Source organism: Rhipicephalus microplus, chromosome 3, assembly GCF_043290135.1.
Source record: "Rhipicephalus microplus isolate Deutch F79 chromosome 3, USDA_Rmic, whole genome shotgun sequence".
In the NCBI taxonomy this organism is placed as follows: domain Eukaryota; kingdom Metazoa; phylum Arthropoda; class Arachnida; order Ixodida; family Ixodidae; genus Rhipicephalus; species Rhipicephalus microplus.
In genome coordinates, this window is record NC_134702.1 from 10,782,501 (window position 1) to 10,805,594 (window position 23,094).

General features: G+C 45.5%; 2 protein-coding genes across 5 annotated transcripts in view; one reads left to right on the forward strand and one right to left on the reverse strand.

The window, feature by feature from the left end:
- Positions 1-11,665, forward strand: part of LOC119182499 (carotenoid-cleaving dioxygenase, mitochondrial) — a 46,130-nt gene extending 34,465 nt beyond the window's left edge. Inside the window, exons 8-12 of one of the 2 annotated variants that reach the window (XM_037433387.2) lie at positions 925-1,018; positions 2,674-2,785; positions 5,999-6,099; positions 8,488-8,602; positions 9,761-11,665. In XM_037433387.2, the coding sequence (XP_037289284.2) occupies positions 925-1,018; positions 2,674-2,785; positions 5,999-6,099; positions 8,488-8,602; positions 9,761-9,915 (577 nt within the window). In that variant the 3' untranslated portion in view covers positions 9,916-11,665. Of the gene's footprint in view, positions 1-924; positions 1,019-2,673; positions 2,786-4,798; positions 5,001-5,998; positions 6,100-8,487; positions 8,603-9,760 lie in introns of those variants that run through there. The other variant, XM_075888877.1, reaches the window with a different exon arrangement.
- The window catches only part of LOC119182515 (uncharacterized), a 54,844-nt gene that overhangs the window by 3,788 nt on the left and 27,962 nt on the right, over positions 1-23,094 (reverse strand). For 2 of the 3 annotated variants that reach the window (XM_037433388.2, XM_037433390.2), the window contains 2 exons: positions 20,967-21,091; positions 18,006-20,307 (listed from right to left, as the gene is read on the reverse strand). In XM_037433388.2, coding sequence (XP_037289285.2) covers positions 20,178-20,307; positions 20,967-21,091 — 255 coding nt within the window. In that variant the 3' untranslated portion in view covers positions 18,006-20,177. Of the gene's footprint in view, positions 1-18,005; positions 20,308-20,966; positions 21,092-23,094 lie in introns of those variants that run through there. The other variant, XM_037433397.2, reaches the window with a different exon arrangement.

Consider the following 23,094-nt stretch of genomic DNA (forward strand, 5'->3'; position numbering starts at 1 on the left):
GCAGTGCTGGCTATCTGATTTTATAAAGCTTACGTAAGTACTCTTTCGATTCAACCGTCACGTCGGGTTAACGTCAATTGTAGTTGGGCGCCGTGCGCTGGAGCTGTGTTATGTAGCAATGTCCAAGGCTACCATCCTTGCGAGCACCGGCGCTTCATATCAGCTTATCGCTTCTGGTGTTGCTGATACTCATGTTCCTGTTGGAATCTTTGCGCAAGTGCAAACAACTGGTTATATAAACATCTGATACTCTTCAACAATGTCTCTGCGTGCAACATTTGTACACATATTTAGCGCATTTCCTGACTTGTTCCGCAATAAAAAAAATTGTAACACTGTCACCTTCCCTCTGCATGCTTCGTATAACGTCGATTCCCAAGGTACGTAGGATCTGCCGCATTTTTGTCTTATATGCCATGGAGACAAATGTTGTTTGTTTTACGGTCTGTCTGTGTCGCTTTGTATTTCTGCTAACTACAGTATTATCATCGTCGAATGAAAGCCGAGCAGTGACAACCAGTCGCAATGGTACGTCCCTGCAGTCGTCAGCACTGACATATGCACACATCCGGTTTGGCTGCCATACTGACGACTGGACGGCACGCGCTATACCATTGCCAATTCTTGCCTCTGTTCATAATTCACTTGACGGTGATAGCCCGTCTGTCTGCAGCGACACACTAAGACGCTTATTTCTAAACATGTATGCATAGCACTGTTGTCTCTTTGGCAGACGTGTTGCCGTGTATAAGCGAAAAGGCAGATCTCTTCACGTTTTGTTTATTGGGGAGACCTTTGTCTCGTGCAGTCAGGTTAAGCGTACCATGCGTGTGACAATCAGACTCCGCTGGTTGGGGTCCCGGTAGTTCCACGTTGCCTGTGACACGGTGTGTTTGCTTATCTTTTTAATGTGTTGCTCTCCAGGTATTACCTGGACAGATTTCGAAACGGCATGAATGAAGACTTCGATCCTGACTGCCAGGGCCACTTCCGTCGATTTGTGATCCCTGTATCCAAGGTAAGCAGGTGAACTTGTACCCACTTCAGGCTTCTTGAGCATAGGCTGCGGCCCTCTGCGGTAGATCGGTGGTGACGGTCCTCGGCTGCTGGCCCGGAAATCGTGGGCTAGATCCCGACCTCAGCCACTGTATTTCGGTGGAGTCGAAATGGTGGAGGTCAGTGCACGTTCAAGCACACCAGATGGTCAAAATTTCCAAAGGCCTCCACACGACGTCGCTCATAAGCATATTGTGATTCTGGGCTGTGAAACCATACTGTTTCCATTAAGTGTAAATCAAGAATAATAAATATAAACTCAGTGGTTTGTGAATATTAGGGCGCGGCGGCCACTTCATTTTCAGTGTGCCGTCTCTTATTTACTTCACCATATATCACTTGTGACGGTAAGTGGGGAACACATAACCTCTCGCTTCCCCGCCATCTCAGAATCGAGCATTTGTTCAGGGTTGGGGCGCCACCAAACGCAAGAAGGGCAGCAGCGCTTTACACTTTGTAACAATTGAAGGCTGCTCCACATTTGACAGTGCATTAAGTTATGTAATCAGGCACCAGACTTCACAAAGTGCGATCTCTGACGTGATTATGATGCCACATGGCGTCTCGTTGTGACGTCACAGCAACGGGGTATCATCAGTTGCGTAGGTCACGTGGGATTCTGTGCCACTTTCTTAGCCGGCCTTGTATCGTTCAAGGGGCAGATAAACGAGACACGTGCGGTTATCGTTGATCGTTTTACGGTGATTGATTGATTGATTTAATATGTGGGGTTTAACGTCCCAAAACCACCGTATGATTATGAGAGACGCCGTAGTGGAGGGCTCCGGAAATTTCGACCACCTGGGGTTCTTTAACGTGCACCCAAATCTGAGAACACGGGCCTACAACATTTCCGCCTCCATTTTTACGGTGTGTTGTCGCTCAGTGCTCTTGCAGGCTGCAGTGCGTGCAGTGGTTGGCTAGATGATGCAAGGCGACAGCCAACACTGTCCAGAAATTACCTAATCTAGAACCCCGCGATCATCTATGTTCTCCTATGTATTCGATTAACGGTGCTAAAGCAAGTTGCGGTGTAAATTTTTGTAAGTTAACGCACTCACTCGACGGCTTGACTCAAAAGCGTCAATCCGAAATATACTAACACGCGTTGATCCGATATATACAACACCCTACAGTTCGATCAATGAATAGCACGGAAATCACCTTCATCAAGCACTAAAGATCAGTACTAAAATGAGGTAGCAACCATTACACCAACTTTAAAGCACCAACGTTACGAAATAGCCAGTGAAGCTTTAGTAATTGTCTGCATAACACGTTCCTTTACTATCTTGTTTTTTCTTGAAAGCACAAACATTTTACTAACTGCGTTTGGAGCGTGTACGTCAAGACCGCTTGAACACGTGCTCACGTCTTTTTTTTTTTTTTGTAGACTGAGAATCCATGGTCGTTTTCTATAATAATAGGAGGCTATACACTGGAACGTTTTTTTTTTTCAAACCGCTGTCAAGAGTCAAAGTAGTCTATGGAAGCCCCCCACGTGTTTTCCCGTTTGTGTTGGAGGTGAGATGGAGGCCTTTTATATGAGCCGAATGAATGGTGTGCTTGTTGTGCTTCTTCCCTTTTTCCTACTGCATGCAACTTACCTTGATACAGGCCCACAGTGACGTGGAGGGCGACCTGGTGAGCCTCAGCTACAGCGAGGCTCACGCATACCGAAGGGACAACACCACCATCTGGCTCACCCACGAGGAGATGGGATACAAAGGTGCGCGTATATATATATGAGCTGCACGCCTCGCTTGCCCGGCAGGGTTCCTTTTTATCAAAACAAAAACATATGAAGGGGTAGTCGTCACTTCTTGGCGACGGTGACTCTACCCTTCGCTCGGTTGTTTGAAGTAAAGCAAAGTTCAAGAAGACAATTATGGAGACCCCACGCCTTGTGGTAATCACTTTCATATGAAGCAATCGGTGAGTAATTCTTCATTCTGAATTTTTAGACTCGGATCCAAGTGCTACGACATGAATAGGTTTGCTTTTATAAGTCAAGCAGTTGTATGCACATCGTGAAATTATCAGGAACGTCGACTACGCCTGCGTTTAAAGGGTAACTTATGGTGTGACGTAACGTGAGCCTCCACGTTGTAGCACATGCGTCAGTATTATCGAAACGAAAGCGCTTTACGGTACGATGGTGGGAATATCATACGTATCTTCCATCAGCGTATTTTCCGGGGTCGAGCAACACCGGATGATAGCTTAAAAATACACATCTAATGTTTGTGGGAGGGCTATGAAATCGGAGCTAGCACTTAAACCACAAGCGACGTTAGCCCGAGATGACGCCTGTACCATGGTAGGATTACTTGTGTAATGTTTATTGCTGAGTCATCAAATTTAATAACTCACACTACAACCGCAGTTGACGTTGCGCCGTATTACGCCTCCATTTAAGGCGTTTCTCTAAAGCAGTTTCAAAACTTTGCATGGCTTTGTGGTAGAATTAACGCTTGACTGTCACGCAGAACACTCGGATTTGATTATCACTAGGATACTGATTTTTGTTCTTCGCATTAGTCAAGTCATCGGTGTACATGTCTATTTTGCTTAACCTTCTGGCATTTAAATTTACCATATCTGTACTTATCGTTCCTCGGTTAATATAAATTGTCAATAACCTGTGGTGCATACCACGGCCCCGTGGTACAAGTGTCTGGAGGAAAGGGTTTGACGACGTACGCTATAGGGTTTTCACTTTATTCATGTCATGACCAGACATTCATACTCATCAACACATGTCAAGTAGTTAGGCAAGACATTATCACAAGCATCAGTGCTCATCATAAACAGCAGTGCCCTTAAAGAAGCGATGAAAGACTTACAACGCTTTATAGTGGGCTTTTGACGGCCATGGGCCTCGTAATTGGCTAGTAAAAAAAAATTGTTCTGAGCCCTGCGTAAACAGATTGTTCATTTTTAATATATATGTGCATTGTGCTAGAAACAGCTGAGTAGCAGGTGATATGAATCCTCGTCTACATGTTCATATAAGTATGCCGTACAAGCGGAAAGGTTATTTATGGATAAAGAAAGTGCTCTGTACAAGCAGTTCCGAGACTATGCATGAGGTAATCGATGCAAATGCTGGATGCCCGTGTACATTGTGACGTAGGTGCACGCTGAAGGACACCGGATGGTCAAAATTACTAAGGTCCACCACTTGGGCGTCTCTCATAATCATATCATGGTTTCGGAACATAAAACCTCCAATATTATTATTGTGTCCAATCATCACGGGAGTGGCTTATCCAGTTAGCACTCAAGATTAGGTTCAACTAATACAGGATTGATTCTCCTGTGCTGTGTGAATCTTGCAGGTACTTTACTTACACGTTACAAACACTGATGCAATATAGTACTGCTAGCTTATACTTACTTTATCGATACTGCGCGTTCCACTGCTCTACGAGATAAGCACCAAGCAACCAAGTACAAGAAGCGACATGGACGAGCGCTAAATTTTGGCTTAACTTTATGGTCAAACGAGACAAGATATAGAAGGGCAGAGATTACAATGACTAGCAGAAAAAACAGGCACCAGTATAAACAAGCGAAAACAGAATAAACAAGCTCGTGTTGAAACCTAGCAAGGGCAAAAACAGGAGGGGCCACCACATGTGCGAAACATATCCATTCGAAAGCGCAAACTTTTTATCACACAGGGAAATGAACGGGCACGCAGGAACCTCTCTTCTGTCTGTCGTGAACTTACTTACAGCACAACACAAGAAAAAAATACAGGACAGGGAAGGAGCAAAAAAGAAAGAAAAGACGGTGCTGCTTACTTACAGCGCCACACCAGAAGAAATGGATCCTAACCAACTGGCCCAACTTACCGTCTTACTCTTCTGTCTGAACTGAGTCGCTTCAACAGGTGAGGTAATTTTGTGGGTGGCAGGAGAACTCCGTGTGTATGCCTACATTCAGCGGGGGAAACATGCCGACGATGTTAATATTCAGGCATTCAAGGGTTTCTTCCAATGTCTCCGTTAATCTGTCTGTCTGTGAGGTAGTGCGTTGCAATAAACTGGCCACTCCTGAACGCAGCGCAGAACGTTCAACGGTTGGTGGTTGTGCTGAAATACTGCATTGAATCGCATACTAGCAGCATCTGACCTGCCTGTCATTCTTTTTTTTTTATTATTGAATGTGTGTAAGGATACCCGGTGCCCCAACAGGGCTCTGGCTGCTCCTCACACAATGATGACTCACTCGCTGGATTTCGTGCCGACCGGTTGTGCCCCCGCGATCTCCGACGACAGCGCAGCGCTGGTCGACTATAGCTCGCGCTACGCCATTTACTGACACCGACAAGAGCTCTCGCTGAGTGGTGCCCCGTCATCGGACTTCTGCGATCGGCCATATATCTTCTCCTTACTTCCGTATGTGGCTTTCCCTGCGCCTCTCTCTCCTCCGGCTCCTCTCTCTATTTATATACCTTTGATTCCTATCCTTTTTAATCCCTCCTTACGCCCATTTCTCGTGAGCTACTGTTGAGGTGTCCTCCCCCTCGAGAGACAGTTAATGGGCTCACTTTTATCTTAACATTTCATTTAGGAATCACTCCCCCCCCCCCCCCACACACACAACGATATGTTTCCACATGTAATACACACTTTTCCTTTCACATTTACTATAATGCACATTGTCACAGGTTGATGTCGGCTGTTACTGCATAAATGAAGGGCAGCGTCTGCTTGTGCTTGCTGCAGTAGATAATGTCGGGCATTTCTGGCTATTGAAGGTTGCACTTTGATTCTAAGGATGGGTAATATCAGATAGTGTTGTCCAAACAATGACGAATACTGCTTAGCATTGTCACATGCTAGTTGTATGATGCAGTTGCAAATGATGCTTGCGCGAAATGTGAAACTTTGTCTGTCATGAAGTTTCTGCCGATTTTCGTGTCCACTTGTAGGTTACGACCTGCCTACCGTGAACCCGAAATACCAAGGGAAGCCGTACCGGTACACGTACGGCAGCGGAAACTTTGAAAGACTTGGGGAATGCCGAAATGCGGTAACTGCTAAGCAATCTTTGTTCTCAGCCCTAAAGTTATCTTTGTTTTTTGTTCTCAGCCTAAAGTTACCTTAAATTCAGTAATTAAAAAACTAGTGAGTTAGCTTTGTATTTAATAACTCTAGACCAGATGCGTGTATTGAAAAGATGTAGGACGCGACAACATATGGCATTCGCCTGTTTTAAATATCCTATAAAATATACTTAGTTTACGACTCTAATCATCGAAATTCAAGGCCGCGATCCATTAAAAAACTGAAACTGAGTGCGTCGCACGAGAAATGTGGCAGCTAGGTCTTGCGTTAGACTGGAATCTCGCTTGAAAAACTACGAAAAAAAAAGCGTCACAGAAAGACCTCGTCAAAAAAGAAAAAAAAAAAGACGCCATCTCCCGCTAGATGGAATCATGTGTATATGCGAAGCAGCGGGCGCCAACGCTTACACTGGCGGCGGCGTTGATGCTGGTGCTCATCGCGGTGTTGCGCAGGAGAGAAACCTCGGGAGGCGCAAAAGCACGCAGTGATGTACCGGTGTTACCTACTGGAACATCCCAACCGCTGCTGATGGGCCATCGGAGACAGAGGACTCCGATTGCACACAGAGAACCACAGTCTGCGTATAGTTAACGCGTTCGCTGCGAATTTTAATCGTTCAACAGCGAACAGGAAAAAGTTCCCACCAGCACTATTTTAGAAGTCAATATCATGTGCCTATATATAAGATATGGCCAGTGAATGGCTTGACAGCGCGACACTCGTTTTTTTTTTTTTTCCAATCAAGAAGCTCGCTAGCTTACGGTGCCTGCGTCGGCATTGCGAGGCGAGAAAGGGGATGAGGACGCGCATGCGCAATGGTGATGTAAACGCCGCGGGGAAGGATGCCGAGAGGAGAGAAGAAAGTGGAGCGAGCGAGCGTAGTACACTAGCCTTCGCTGCCTGCGTCAGCGTTGCAAGGTGAGAGGGGGAGTAGCGTAGGAGAGAAGAGGGGGAGGAGACGAGCATGCGCACTGGAGCGCGGACGCCACCGAAATAAACTCGCACATAAGGGGCTTCTCATCTGAAACAGCAATCCCCCAATAATCAATTGTTCCGCTTGTTCCTTGCATTTGATCTGTCGTTCATGTCCGTTTCTTTCGCGCTGTACTCAACAAAACCAGAACTTCCTCCTTTTTTTTTTCTGTGGAGCTTAAAACTAGGTGGCCACCGCTGCGGCGCTATACTTCTCGCAAACAAGCGAACGAGTTATTCGGACTTCTTCAAGGTTAAAAAAAGGATAAGAAAACACAAAACGCAAAAAAAATAAGCGGTCCAATTGGGACCAGACTAGAATATTTTCCTGAGCAGACTATGGTGTGAAGTGCCTTTTTTTTAATGTTTGTCACATCAGTTTGGTTTGACGTAACACAGTTGTATTTTCTGCGTGTTCACCGGCGCACTCAGTTTCGGTTTCTCCTGGTCGCGCTTTGTACTGCAATGATTAATATCTTAAATTACGTGCGGTCTTGCAAAAGGTAGTCGTGCCAGAGATGGCCACTTCCTGCAGCATTTCGATACAATAATTGCCGTCCAGTAAATAATTTAAAAGATTGATAAACAAGCTTTTTTATGTACGTAATTGAATGTCACTTTAGGGCTGTCACAGTCATTGTATTTTTAATAAATATCTGTACTACAAAAATACTAGATTCGTGCTCGGAAAAGGGGTGTTTCGTTCTAATAACGAGCATATTTTATATGTAGGCGTTCTTGCATGTTGCAAATAAGCGTTCTGCAACTTGCCTTTGCAGAGCCCGCTACTTGATGTTCTTGTCGTTTCGTCGCGCATCGCTATATCGTCCAACACTTGAACGAGAATCGGGCTGTTTTTCATTAAGTCATGTGATGTCCCTCAGTGACTCCTAGCTACATCGCTTTTAAATTCGCGTGCTGGCTTCATATAGTTACAGCTATGAAATATGACATTCATTGAAATTCTTCCTTTATTTTCTTTTTTATTTTGTTGGAAAGTGAGAGCTGCAATTACAGAGAAATTGGTACACGCTGCGGCGATATACCAGAAGTTATCCCATGAATAATAATAATAATAATAATAATAATAATAATAATAATAATAATAATAATAATAATAATAATAATAATGATGATGATGGTGTAGAGCTACACAACACGAAATTCATCAGGCGTCGCAGTTTGCTGCATAATCCTAAGGACGTCGTTGAGATTACAACTACGTCTATAGAAGCGTTAAAGCGACGCTCAGCGTCAAAGTGTGCGCCTCGTGATATTTCAGTCTGCCGAAGAAATGGGTTTTTGTGCCTTGACGCAAATTAGAAATCAATTTTGTGGTGCCACCAGGTACTGGATAGTGCTCCTATCGCGCGAAATGCAGATCTGCAAGCTGGACATCCAGAGGCGTGAGATGCATCTCTGGAGGGAATCCGACACGCAGTTCCCCAGCGAAGCTATCTTCATGGCAAACCCTGACGGAATCGATGAAGATGACGGTAGGTTTTACGTCGTGCACGTGCTTCCTAGGCATGCCTCAGCGTGCTTTACTTCAGACGGGCGTGTTGAAAAATGAAACGACACGCAGATGTGGTACGTACAGTCAAATACAAAAGCTTACGGACCACGCGAACACATGCCAAGTTGCCTGTGCAAGCCAGCCATATATAGCAGTGCGCCACCTACTGTCCACCGCAGCGCTGGGCCAGAAGCGGGTCTTCTTGGCGCATCCTAAGAATATCAATTTTCTGCTGCCTCGCAGAACCTTGCTATATAGTTCGTTGTTTTCACGCAACACGCTTATCTGCTGTATGAGCGTGACACCTCCTCTTTGATAGTAAAATCAAACTTAGGGCGGCGTGCTTAAAACGTTGTGCCGATGGTAGATATCTCTTTGTCAGGATTGTGACTGATAACTGTTATGCTGATAAACTGCTCTCGAGACCGAAGCATGTAGCCGTGGCTGCTGAAGTGCACACCGCGTTAAAAATTTAAAGGTGGATAACATTCATGGTTACATGGAAAAACGCTATGGCGTCGATTAAGGGGTGAATGCGTCTTAATCGGGCGTAGCGATGCTGTCAATCGCTGCTTACGTATAGCAGTAATGTCATAAAGAGGTTCTTGGGCCCACGTTCGCGTGGTTCGTAAACGTTCGTGGTTCACTGTGCATATACGCATGACCCACCATGACACCAAAGAAAGTGACGTGCCTTAAAGAAACCAGTGCCTGCAAGGAAGTTGAAAAGTGCCATCTTTGCGTGAGATGCGAGGCCAGCCTATAGGACGTCTCTAAACTTGGGAGATGACTGTCTTTGATTAAGGTTCAGTTCTGAGGCTTTTTTTATTCGAATTAATAGACTGGAAATTAAATTGGTGGGCTAGCTGGTAATTTATTATGAAAGGCTGCGGCACACGTAGGCGGGGACGCGAGAAAACACACACACACAAGACATGGCGCTTTCAGCGACATATATACATCTTGTGTTCTACATCTTGTATTCTATGTCAGCGCTGTATTGTGGGTTCTTCCTTCGTCCCTGTCGTGTGCACTGCAGCCTTTCATAGACTGCAATCACTATTGACATACGAGTGAGATGAGTGATCAAAGAGAAATTCTGAACTCAATAATGATGCCTGTCACACCCTTCCTTTAGGTGTCCTATTGTCGGTGATAAACGACGTAGACTACGACAAACCGGACTTCCTCTTGGTGCTGGACGCCAAGACAATGACTGAAATCGCGCGGGCAGAAGTTCCCCATCCCGTGCGTGCCTGCACCTCGATCCACGGCTGCTTCATCAAGAGCTGAGGCAAACGTCTACTCGCTACCCGCTCCGACTGTCTTCGGTCCGACTCAAATGAATCTACGTCTTTCATAGCGAGAAAGTTATTTTTGTTTGTGTTTTGTTTTTTTTTTCACGCGAAAATTTTCGCAAACAGCGAGTCCCTTAGGTATTAAGAAGTCTCTGTTTAGAGTCGATGCAATAATTAACTGTCTGGTTGCCGATTGTAACGGAATGACGCACGAGTTCACGCTATTGTGACCTTTCGAAAATGACCATGTGTGGGCTTGTTGAAAACGTATACACAGCACGTTTTCGATTGTGTTGCCGTACACGAAAACAGACTTCCCGTTTTCAGAACTTGCTTTGGCACTTGCAGAATTTGTGTTTTGTTGGGTGCGACTGTGTATTGGCGCACTTGGTGTGCACTGTTAGTTGATAACAGAATGGTCAGCCAGAAAAGCAAAAAGACTCTCCGGACTAGCAGTTTTTACGAGTGAAAATTCAGGAACTTGTGCTGCACGATGGCACATAAGCAATCGAAAACGTCACACAAACATTACTTTGAAACACTTCACTCCCAAGTGATAATCTTGTCATGTCGGTATAGTGATCGCACTCGATTTTATGTAAATATTTCTAACTTATTATGTATCTGTACCATTTACACTACCTCTTGTTTGAAGTGTGACAACTTGAGGTGCTTCATTTTTCCAAGAGTTATTGTTGATGCCAGATCGTTTCTGGGCGTCCGTGGCTGCGCAGAAGTGCGAATGTAACTGTCAGTGTTTACTAGCGGTAACCCTATGCACAAAGGTAGCTCGTAACTTCAGTAATGCGCCATGATGTCTCAACGATAGTCTTATTTGGGGCAAATTTTGGAGAGTTTGATTTCTCCGATCGGTAAGCCTGTAGCGGAAAGGTAGCGAAAGTATTCTCAACCGTTGAGTGGGGGCGCAGTGAGCTTTTTTTTGCTAATCCCAGTGGCGGCCACTAACGGTCGTTCTGCGCTATAAATGTTGGTACGACGGGGCCAATGTGAGCGTGAGCGTGCCTCGTACGCAGCTTTGTTTATCCCTTCAACTAACATCCTTAAATTTTATTCGTCGCTTCGAGCCTCGACATCAATTGATTAGACATCCGCGTGAAGACCACGATATGTCGTACCTTCACGAGTAGTGAAAAGTTCTAGCAGGACAAGTAAGGCTTTGCTAACGTAAATGGCGTAAGCAGCTTTCTCAGACAGGTGATGGTCGACACAGAATTTTACTGTGCCTACCTAATTAGGAAGCTCCAGCTGACTTCACTTCCAAGTTGCCGGAAAGTAAATTAAATACATAAAAAATAATGCTGTTTGAAGAGCAAATGCGTACGTAAGTAGCAGCATTTTCAGAAGCGTCATAGATTGACCTGAACGAATATTGCGTGTGTCTTTCTTTCACGGACATTATAAGTAAGTTAACCATGAAAACGCTCTACTTATTGATATGTTAATAGTTTAATAAATTGCAAATAAAGGCAAACAAGGACATTTAGATAAGGCGTGCATATATTGTTCTTTGTCGTGACGCATGATTACATATGTACTCACTGCGTGACTCCCGAGGGCATCTTTGCCAACACGTGCAGTGGCATTCAAGTTTTTGTGCTGAAATGTGATAACCTATCCCCGTTCGCGGTGACGTTTACTTGGCTGAGGGTACTCTTACGGGGAAGTCACGTATGCATTCACTTTTTTTTTCGTCATTCTTAATAAAGACGCCTTTTTTTTTTTTCTTCCACTCGCGCTATCACATTACTCGGCGGCATTGGCTTGGCGCCTACGCGAAAAGTGGTTGACCCGAACAATGAAAGCTTTCTCCAGTATAGATGAAAGACCACCTGCTGCAATGTCTGGTAAACAACGCCGTGAGAAGATCATGATGTGGATACGAGGCCCGACGCACACGCTATAGTTTCACGCTATAAGTGCGGCGTGAGCAGGTAAGAGTGAAGCTGTCTCTTGCAACGAGGAAAACAACGTCGTCTGTACTTCAGTTCCAGAACTACTGGCTAGAAACGAAGCTGCCTGAAAATAGACCAGCTGTGTTTGCTTACCGAAAGAGTTCACAAATGCGACAGTGCTGGAAAATATCAAGAGATACGCGGAAATATTGTAGCATAGCTGATTGGGAAGAAGATACCTTCTAGCGCAAACACTAACGAGAGTAGGCAGGAAAATTCAGATGTCTGCTAACAAATTCAGTATCGTTATTTATGTAATAATAATAATAATAATAATAATAATAATAATAATAATAATAATAATAATAATAATAGTAATAAATAATAAATAGGGTTTCACATCTCTAAATCACAATATGATCCTGAGAGACGCCTTAGCAGATACATTGAGAAATTTGGACCATCTGGTATTCTCTAAAGGCCAACTCCGGCAAGGTAAGGTAGTATCAAGGTAATTGTGCTTCCGTGTTCCCGAAACATTTGTCGTGCGCCCGATAGCTGAAGTGCTCTGCAAATTGAAAAAATAATTTTTATTAAGCAAAAAGGCGCAATACCGATACCGAAACCCAACCAAGCGCACAGTTTACGCCTGAGGTGAAATTTGGTAAGAACCGGAAGTAATACAAGGCATCGCACGCCAAAGCAGCCAAGCGCCAACCAAACACGACAGAGAAAAGAAGGGAGCTTCTCAGTGCCAGACAGCACCACTGTCGCCTTGTGGGCAGCACAGAAAACGCTGCAGCGGCCAAAGTTAGCGACGCTATCACTGCGTCACTTCCGTTGACTTACCAAACCTGACGTCACGAAGAGATTGCTACCAATAAAAACGAGCAAGGTGAGCGTTTCAAGGCGATATTTATAACGCATTTGCATATATATTAGCGCATCTCTCAAGCCTTCAATTAGACATAAATGACGAAATTGTGCAAATGAATGCACCCAGCGAATTACATTGAGATTAATTCACCTTTAAAAGTCACCGGGATTTGCCTTTAACGTCCACTGACTTCCCGCAATACACTGGCCTCTATCAGATCGCTTCGGTCGAAACGCGACCGGGATCAAATCTGCAACCTTCAGTTCCGAGCAGCCGAGTGCCTTAACCATTGCTCCACCGCTGCAAACTGCAATATTATCATTTAAGATTATTATTATTATTAAAATCATTGTTACATGAAATGAAAACAAGAAACTCGGTTCGGTTGGACGACAGGAGTGGTTATTTTTATTTCAGACATAGCCCTTATGAAAAGCTAAAGATTCAGTCGTACTCTTCTTGCGGTGTTTTTTGTTACTTGGGACCTGCCCAAAGCCCGGTTGCGCTGGCTGAGAGGAGGTCGGTGGGGATCCCTTGAGACTCCACAGCCTTTATCGCGAGCTCGATTCTTCCTTTCAGTGGCTGCAACTGAGCTGCATGTTTCCCTTTCGCATGTGGATGATTAGCACAGACGCCGACGTGGACCTTGTCGTTTTGGAATCAGCAGTCTCCGACAAAAGCTTGGCTCACGCCGAGATCGAAAAGAAGTCCGTTAAAAAGTGGTCACCACCAGAAATGGAAACCACGAGTGCGTGTTTATGCTGTGCGCTGCTGACATTGCAAAGTGACAGACTGCGCGTGACGTCATGAAAACAGCACCGCTCTTCTCAACGCGATAATGCCCAAACGTGGCGGACCTGGTGACGTCAGTATACGACACATCGACACGTGGTCATCGCTTGAAGTATTGGTATTAGTTTTGCAGCGGGTTATCTTTGTCACTAATATTTATCTCGGTGGAAGACGCGCCTGTTGTGCTGCAATGTTTCTTGCCTATGAGTCTTCTCGACGTATCATATCACAAAGTGGCCTCCACAATGATGGCAACGTTAGCTATCTATAACAGTACGGTAGTGGGGTTCCAGATCTCGAATCACAAGTATGGCAAAAGGCGACGAGGGCAACAGCGTCCTGTTTATTGTGTCCGCGTCATTTTGAACCAGTTCTTGTAAGCCAAAAAAAAGAAACTGCTTTATTCTGAACAAGCGTGAAGTGCTAAAGTGTTTCGGCATCGGCAGCACGCCCTGTTCGTGAATTTTCCAGTGTTTTTACCCCATCTGGGCCATTCAATTCACAAAGTACAACTACCCGAATGTAAGTGAAATCAACCTACTTTTTAAGCGTTTGAGACAAGAAAACCATGAAGGCACGACCCCTTTTTTTGCTCGATTGCGCCTTCGTAGAAGCAGTGATATTCCGCAGTTCTTCGCAGGGAAGCCGTTCTTGGTCGACACTTTCATGCCTATGGGTACTATCTTAGATTGTAAAGTGATCTCCCCACAGAATGTGGGTCAATATTGCTGCAGACATGTACTCTGTGCTACGCAGCACTCCAGCAACTCACCACCTAGTCCATTACTGCTCCCGCCTCTCCTCCCTCTCCACTCGCCCGCTTCGTGCACGCCATTTCCACTTCAATTCAATTCAATTCAATTTATTTTCCAGTTTATACATGCTGGATGGTTGCGTTGGGTTAAAAGCTACATAAGTAGCTTGACGAGACCCAACGACCAGACTATACAGGGCAGTAACAACAAGCAGTCCGGTGCAGTGACGAGAAAACCAACAAGTAAAACAGAATACCATATCGTATGTACATATACAGCGATTTACATGGATTTACAGCACGAAGATTGCAGGAAGAAAAAGTGTAAAATAAATACATGTGCATAAAACGTGCTAGAAAAAAATAAAAAAGTGCTACATACAATAAAATACGGCTATAGCATAGGTAATAAACATAAATAATAATAACACAGAATAATAATCCCCCTTCTTCCAAACCACTTCATTAAACCTCACTGCACGCCATCATGCAGCTTTGCTGTTTCGTCAGTGTCCGCCAAGCGGAACTGCCTTATCTGCAGTGGAGCTGTTTAGCCAGTGTAAAAAATTTGGTGTGCGTGGAAATAAATCGCGGACCGCCTCACGGCACGCACTCTCTTCGTCCTTTGCTTCATCCGCTGCTTTGCCCCCAGAACACGTGTGCCGAACACAGCTTTTCGAAACCCGCAGCGTACGTGCTACGCAAGAATAAAAGACGCACAAAGACGAGCACGAACCAACAACTGTCTCAGTTCGGCCCTTTAAGCGCGCTGCTCAAGCACAAACAAGGACGCACGAAACGAACGCACAGGTATACGCGCACGACGGGCGCGAACTAGCAACTGCCACAGTTGTAACTTCTTTGAGTGTGAGCAGCGTGCTTCTTTCGTAAACGTGGCCGCTGCAGCGAGCGATGTGATCTTCGTGTTTTCTCGAAGTTCTCAAAGTTGCGCGTAAAGCACAATGCGTACCAACCGCCCCAATCCAAAGATGAGCACGCGCGTCCGAGTGACGTCGTCCTGTAGAGGTGCACATCGCAGCGCATGGGGATTCACTGTCTTCGCCAATTCTCGCTAGTGATAATGAGGGACGCTGAGCTCAGAGTACCACCAACGGTGTAATTAAATAGCTCACGGTTAGTACGCTCTGTGGCGGAGTCATTGAGCGGCGCGCTGTGGAGGTGCGACTCCAGAGGATGGAACTTTATCATTGCCATAGCATATATTTTACGTCATATCTGTGCCGGAAATACGTCAGCGGAGCCATGGTGAACCCCGGCAAAAAAATTCTGTATTGAAAACGTTTCTTCACGAGGTTAGTTTCAAACCTGCGACCCCACCATCCAATGGTGAGCGTCCTATATCCATTCGGCTCTCCAGGCACGCTAGCAAATTGTAGCACCGCCTTGTATCGTATGGTATAGCAGTGTGTTGGAAAGTGGAACTGAAGGTGAGGAAGGAGAGAGGAAAACAGTGCATAGAAAAAGAAATGGAAAAATAAAGAGAATGAATGACAAAAATATAAAAGAGAGAATAAAGAAAGGAGAAATAAACGGATACAAGGAACACATGCGCAAGAGACAGCGAGAATAATGGGGGAAATGAAAAAAAAATGCAAAGCTTAATGAAACAGCAAGAGCCAGGACTACCTAGGTATCCACCAGCTCCTGTGTGTTTTAGCATTGGCATCGCGCCTCCAATAGAAGCTACGCTCAGATTTTTTATTGTTGTTTTTAGGAGATACAACAGCTTAGATTTGCAGTTTCAATTGATATTAGGCCAGCATAGGAGTCTGACATGAACGCACTGCAATAATGTTGTCGCATCATCTCGACGACTGACGTTGACGACTGAGGTGTGATCATTTCGGTCTCCCCCAGAAGTTTCTACGAGAGCACGGTGAATCCGCCTTTTTCATCTCCCTGTTCTGCTCTCTGCCGTTTTGGTAGGGGCCAGGCCGACCTGTATTTCCAGAAGAAAGCCTCCGAGACGAAGATTTGTTTCGCGACTTTTCCGCCAGGGGAAAAGCGCATGCGCCGGAGCATTGTGAAACAAGGCGGATTGGATGTGACGGCTCAGCTGCAGATATTCACAAGGCATGGTTCATCCGCATGCGGTACACACAAAAATGCGCTTTCCGCCTACATGTCTCTTGCTGGTCCGACGCGGTCGCTTTCGTGGCTTGCTGGCATCGCTGCCTGCCTGAAGAGCTTAACGCAACAGCATCGATAATCAGCACCATTGCGAGCCAAGCAGTATGAACAATATTTCTGCGTGTTTGAACTGTACAGCAGAGGCGGTCGGGTGTCATGGACGCGCAAAAGGATTCACGTAGCGAAACTGCGTCGTGACCGTAGGACTTCAGAATACAACCTTAGAGAAGGGCATCAGTCGCGAGGACGCCAAAAAGTCAGAGTGCCCCTTTCGTGACGTTATCTATGACATACGTACACGTGATTGCTCCTGGTGGAGCGTGGAATAAAACACTATCCTGTTAAAGTACAAGTTGGTGGTGTATCATCAGTCCATTTTTAGGTAGGCGTATTCTTGCAAATACGGCCTCCTTATTTAGTGTGCTCATAAAAGTAACGCGAAATGAGGTGTAATGAATTAGTCGCCCAAGCAGCGAAAACCTTTTGAGCACATGCAGCTGGCCATTAGGGCAGCTACACGCGCGTATCTAATTCCAACGTCTCGCACATCTTTGAAAGTGATCTCTCGTACATGCTGAAAAGTATCATCGCTAGTGATAAATATTGTTGCCTTTTTAACCTCTGAAGCGTTTGTGTGCGTGTAGATCTTGCGCGTACTCCTAGATCCAGAATAGCTTGATGCTATGTCGTACTTGAAGTGGTAGCATTCGGGCCCTTTTATAAAGCCTGGTAGCCGTTCTAGCGCGACTAACGTAGTTAAAAAAAATGCCCCCCCCCCCCCCCCTCCCCGAAGATAACTGTGAGGAAATGCGAGCGCATTGCGTAGCGCCCATAACGACACGTGAGAACACAGTGTTAGAAGAATACTGTTTCTTTTTTTTTTCTTACACCGTGCAGCCAATAGCACCGTCTGCCCCACGTGGCATTTTCTGTCGCCAGAACGTGGTATGCGTTTCCAGCTTTAGTAGCTAGCGTGTACGGTTAAAATAAGCGCGCGCGCCTGCAGCTGTTTCTGACAGCTGCCGACGCCGAAGCGTGACATGGTGAGGGCTCCGGTTGCTAGGGACGCGCGCGCCCGCAGCTGTTGCTATGGGAGAGGGTGGTGGACGGATCCCGATGGACGCCTGACATAGCCCATAAACTAAGAAATGCATTCGCACTTCAAAATTTATCCAGTTCGGAATATGCTCGTCTCATTGTAGGCATCTAACTTCTCTTGGGTTTGTTGAACGTGGCATCAGATTTCCTTGGTCGGAGTACTGGGTTCGAGACCAAATTCGTTCACTGAAAGTGTGGAATTTGGTGTGGGCTGATTTCTGATGAAATAAAGCCTTTTAAATCACTCATGTGCTGGTCCTAATAAAACCTGAGCGACTTTCTTGGTCAGTTAGCTGGTTAGTTAGTTAGTTGGCTACTTAGTTAGATAGCTAGTTAATTAGTTAATTAGTTCTCCTAACGGGGTCCTTCTAGCACCGGCCGTAATGTTCTCCCAGATTTCGCATTCTATCGAGTAAAACTTTCCCAACTGCTTCTCCGTGTTTCATAGTCTTACGTATTTGCCCGATGTTCAGAGAAATGCATCACGCCACAAACAAGGATGCCATTTTCACTTTATTTGCACCCGCTCTGTTGTTGCACATTTGACAGGGCAGAGCAGCGACAAGATAATCGCAATGGGTAAAATAATGAGGACAAGTTGAACAAAAGAATTGTGCGAAATATAGTGTAGCACTACAAAAGTGGATCTCGCGAAAATAAGTACACTTTCGCATTCTATAAAACACATGTGAACGTACTATACACAACAATTCTACTGAGCAAAAAAAAAATCACTAAGAAGAACCTGATTATGCACTTTAGACCGTTTAAGGCTTACGCGTATCGATTTTTAAGTTGCAGATAGGTGACTTAATTATGTGTCCCTGCAAAGATGCTCTTTCTACAAATTTGCTATAAGCATTGGTGTGATCCGGTTGATCTGTCGTACTCCTACTGTTATTGATAGAACATCACATTGATAGATTAGTAGTCCTATCAACAAGGGGGAAAAGAAGAGGAAAACAAAACAAAATACATTTGTACATTCGATGACAGCTTGTTGTATATCGGCTTGTTGACAACGTGAAGATACAATGAGATGTGTTCACACTGACAGCCACATGCCTCACAGCGGAGGATCTCTGGTACGAAAAGTGGTGAACGAATAAATAAAGCTACACAGGCGAGCATTTTCGTGCACGACGAAAAGCTCTTTGGCCACTGACAAGATGCCTATGGGTGGCTTAAGCGCTGGGATAATAAGTGTGCTCAATGTCTATCCCGAATACCGCTTCGGCATAAAACAAGTGGTGAGTCTCGATATGGTCTGAGAAGTACACTCCCGACTGCGCTGGACGGCTTAGCTTCTCTGTAGGCCGTGATCATGGGAATAAACACTTCTGTTAAAGGGACACTAAAGTCAAATAACAATTTATGTCATAGTGAAAGCTCAATGTATGACAACTTATAAAACCACAGTATTATCAACAACAGTGCCCTACTTACCGAGAAATTAAGGTAAATGCACAAGAACACAAGCGCCGCAGCAGGACATTTTCAAAATGATTCCGATGACATCAGACGGACCTACATATAATCACTAGTAATCGATCTAACTGTACTAAAGAACCTTCCGCGCATCAAGAGACGCAATAAAACGCGACTTGTTCGTTTCTGCTTGATTCTAGGAAAAAAGAACCGCCGGACGTTACTATTGGGAATGGCACGAGTGGTTAAAAAATTAGATTTTTGTGTGATTACACAGGATAGGTGGTGCCATCAAGCGGGGCACAGTTGAAACAACAGCGTCTGCAATCTCGAAGCCAAAGGCGGGAAATTGATCAATGGCCGTTGTTGCTGCTGTGGCTCCCGCTGCTTTCGGCCTGCTGCTATTAGCGCAGTAAAGCCGGGCAACGTTGTGCATGGCAACAGTGACGTGAGACGGTCCGGTAGGTCCGCTTCTTGAGGCGGATAATTTGAAGTGCGCTAACCCAATTCGGAGCACTGAAGCGGGATTTCATTTCAAAATAGGCCTTTCCATGGCACAAAAGTAGCACTGCGAAATTTCTGGACCACCATTCCAACAATGAACGTGGACTTAATTAGTCGACTTTAGTGTCCCTTTAACATTTGTTCAACGCGCAAGTACCCTTCCATCATTTTTCGGCGCAGCTGAGTGTGCGTCAAAATAAATAAGTTAATGTTTCTAATGTATGAGATAGTGCGAGTATCGCCTCCGCGTAGCCCTATACACGAAATGGTGGTAATGTGAACGAATTTACCGACGCAACGGCAAACGCAGCTGCAGGATAAAATTGATCAATGGTAAAATCAGTTCATTTGTTCGTTGGCTTTCCCTCTTCGAATATTTGGCGCTCAGCCAATGGGAAGAACCGACGAGGAACAAAAAAGAAGCCGACGTAACGGTCCGTCACTCGGAGTTACTTCTCGGCACGACCAGAAAATAAGTGGCAAACGAAAGCTTTAAACCAAAGCTAAGGTCACATAGTCGCCACTCTGTCTTCCACTTCCTTTGCTCGTGTGCATCACAGCTGACCGATGCACGGGAACCCGTTGTGTTTTGTCCTTGTTCTCCCGGAAGCTGCCTTGTTCAGATGACAACGCCCAAATGGGCTCCTATACTTATGTATGAACGCACTTTTTTTTTTCCTCTTTCACTTGCGACGCCAAAGTCCGATAGCTGCTCCGCCAGCACCGAGTCGGGGAGGGGGTCACATCGGGGGGTTCAGCGGAGGGTTAGCTGGCGTCTCGGGGGAGGCCACCTTGCACGTGTAGACCCAGCAGGAGATGGATACGTCGTCGCGGTCCGCCAAGCAGCGCATTCCGGCTGGACACGAACATCTGCGCGCATGCAGGACAGGAAACGAGCGATAAGGCAGAGAAAGACTCGGCGCTGCTGCATATACGATGTCGAAGTTGTCACAAGATAATGGAAGGCAAAGACACAGACAGGAATACGTCTTCTCGTACACTTGCGTCGAATTAACGCAGGTCGCAAACTTACTGTGTCGGTTTATTCCCATCCGAGAGCAGAAAGGAGTTAGAGGAATGGCTTGTGACTATATGTGAGTCATAGCATAGTTACAATAACTGACCTATTTTACCTACAACACCATTTCAATTATATTGACCCTAATCACTGATCCTAAATACTATAGTATCTACATTTAAAAGTCACTATAGGCATTAATTGAACGAGTATAGGCAAAGGAATCTGTTTCTGGAACGTTCGCAAAGCTATTCATAAGCTGTAATGCGAATTTCAGCGTCTATAGTGATGTTGCTGATGTTAACTTCAACACTGGTGATGTTACTGCGACACCATACGGCGTTTGCGACATGCCATTCTGACTCAGTCTGAGTACGATTCGCACAAAATGCGTTATTTGTTTCCCCATATGTACTTGCGCCTGTGAATGAATGAATTAATTAATGAGAACCTGCGCCATTCACAGGCATTTAGTGCATTAAAGGAAGTAAAAGGAAACATTTCCACTCACACTTGTAAGTAGTGAAGGAAGTTCCTCTCGATGGGTTGGTACATAAACCAGCCGCACGGGGAAGGCGGCCTGCACTCCGTCATGTTGCCGTTGTTGTTGTAATAGTTGTAGTTCAGCAAGTTCGTCTGCACACAGGCAAACACACACGTGTTTAAATCTGAGCCGAAGAAACGTACGTGCGTGACGCATCGTCGCAATTCATGCTTTGCACTTTTCAACGAGAGGAGAGACGAAATAAGTAGGTCAAGGGCGAGAAATATCGCGCGAGTGAAGAGAAAGTGTTGATTGAAGAAATCGTGCGAACAGCGAACACAAAATGCACCGAAAGAAGAAATCAGTTCCCAGCGAGCTTGTGAGAGACGAGATGAGAAGTTTTAAAGAAGGACCGTTATGATCGAGGTCTGTTGTAGATAGAAAATTATGGTCATCGTGACCTGGCGTGTACTTAATCATTGCCCAAGCAGTATACAAGTACAGATGGCTAGCGTGCGGCTCCTAATCGGTGTTCTCCGCCCAACACTCCCTTGATTATATTTAGTGGACCAGTATTGACACCTAGCCCTTACAAATATATGGGTGCACACAGACGTCGGTATTCGGAAATCTAATCTATGCCTCAAACCATATACCCATGCATGGGTGACTACCATTGCACTATACGTTTTTTGTTGTGTATCTAGAAAGACTATGGGAAGGAAGGAAGAACAGCGAGAAAGAATGCAGGGAGGCCGACCAAGGCACATGCCCAATTCGCAGCCCTACGCTGGCGGAGTGGCAAATGGGGGGACTATAGCTCCTTTATATATAAAGCGTCAACATTAACATTCTAATATAGTGGTTCTGTAACTCGTTCGTGAAATAGTTCATAATATTTAGAGCACGCAGTAGGCAATATAGCGTAAGATTCCCCCTACAAGCTCCGCCGACCTGTCGACACTCTGTCGATAGTGCGCTGGGTTCCAAGCCACGTTTTTGTTGTGCCCCTTTTTTTTTAATGATAGATTCTCTGGTAATACACCATTGCGAAACAAGTAAGGAGGATCCCACCTTGTGTGCGCATGTCCTGCTCGCTATTTGGCGAGTTTGCGCCAAGTAAAGCTCTTGTAGTTCGTACACATAAAAAAACCGTATGAAGTATGGACAATGTATGACGTATGTATGAGAAACACCACCGGAGAGTTTGTAACCACTGGCCCTGACTATCAAATCAAGAAGGAAACAAAGAAGCTTCAGTCCCAGAGAAAAGACTACGTTCAGAAGAACATCCACTTATCGCCCATATCACGGCGTCTCGCACCGCCCATCGCGACGCCGGCGACGTGCTTCTGCGTGCGTGAGCACGTGAACGCCGGTGCCTTTACCGCGGCGGCCACGTTGGGGTGACGAGGTCAGTGATCGCACAAACGCTTGCGAAGCGCAGCTAGTTATCGAAAGCCGTTGCCCTCGTTCCCCGCGCGGATAAAAGCGACGCAGTGATAAGACAGTCCGCGAACTGGGGGCCATGATAGGGCAGAAAAAAAGAGGAAGGGCGACACCAAGTGCGATCACGTAGGCTCTAGCCAATAGGCAGCGTTAGTCCTTGATATACAACTCTACCTTGGCATGCTTGCCGGACTAGTCTTGGACTGCGTGGTCTGGGACTGCGCACGCTCGCCTTAACAGCAGGGAACATTGACAAAACTTATACTCCGTTTCATACATCATGTGCAACGCTGTCAAAGCTAGCGCTCTTGTTTGCGCTGTGCACTGCCGCGACCAAAAAGTAGTGCGTCGCTTGGGGTGTACGAGAATCAATAAATGCTTCTCGGGAAACTTCTAAGCATACATATTTGTCATCAGATTAAAAAACAAACGCCTGTGTTGTCGGATAAACAATCCAAATATGCGAGTTGGTAATTTATGTTTGTCGCTTTCGTATCAGGTTTTCGCTCTCCGCGCGACCCGCGCCGCCGTTTTTTTTTCTTTACTTGTTGTGGCAGCTTCGAAAAAATGCACCTGTCGTTAACCCAGCCTAATTGGAGCTGCTGTGCTACCTAATCAATGAATTAACGTCATCATACACGCAGTACTCGCTCACATCAACGAGGTAAACCGACAATGCGGTATAATCGCGACAAAACCGCCATGC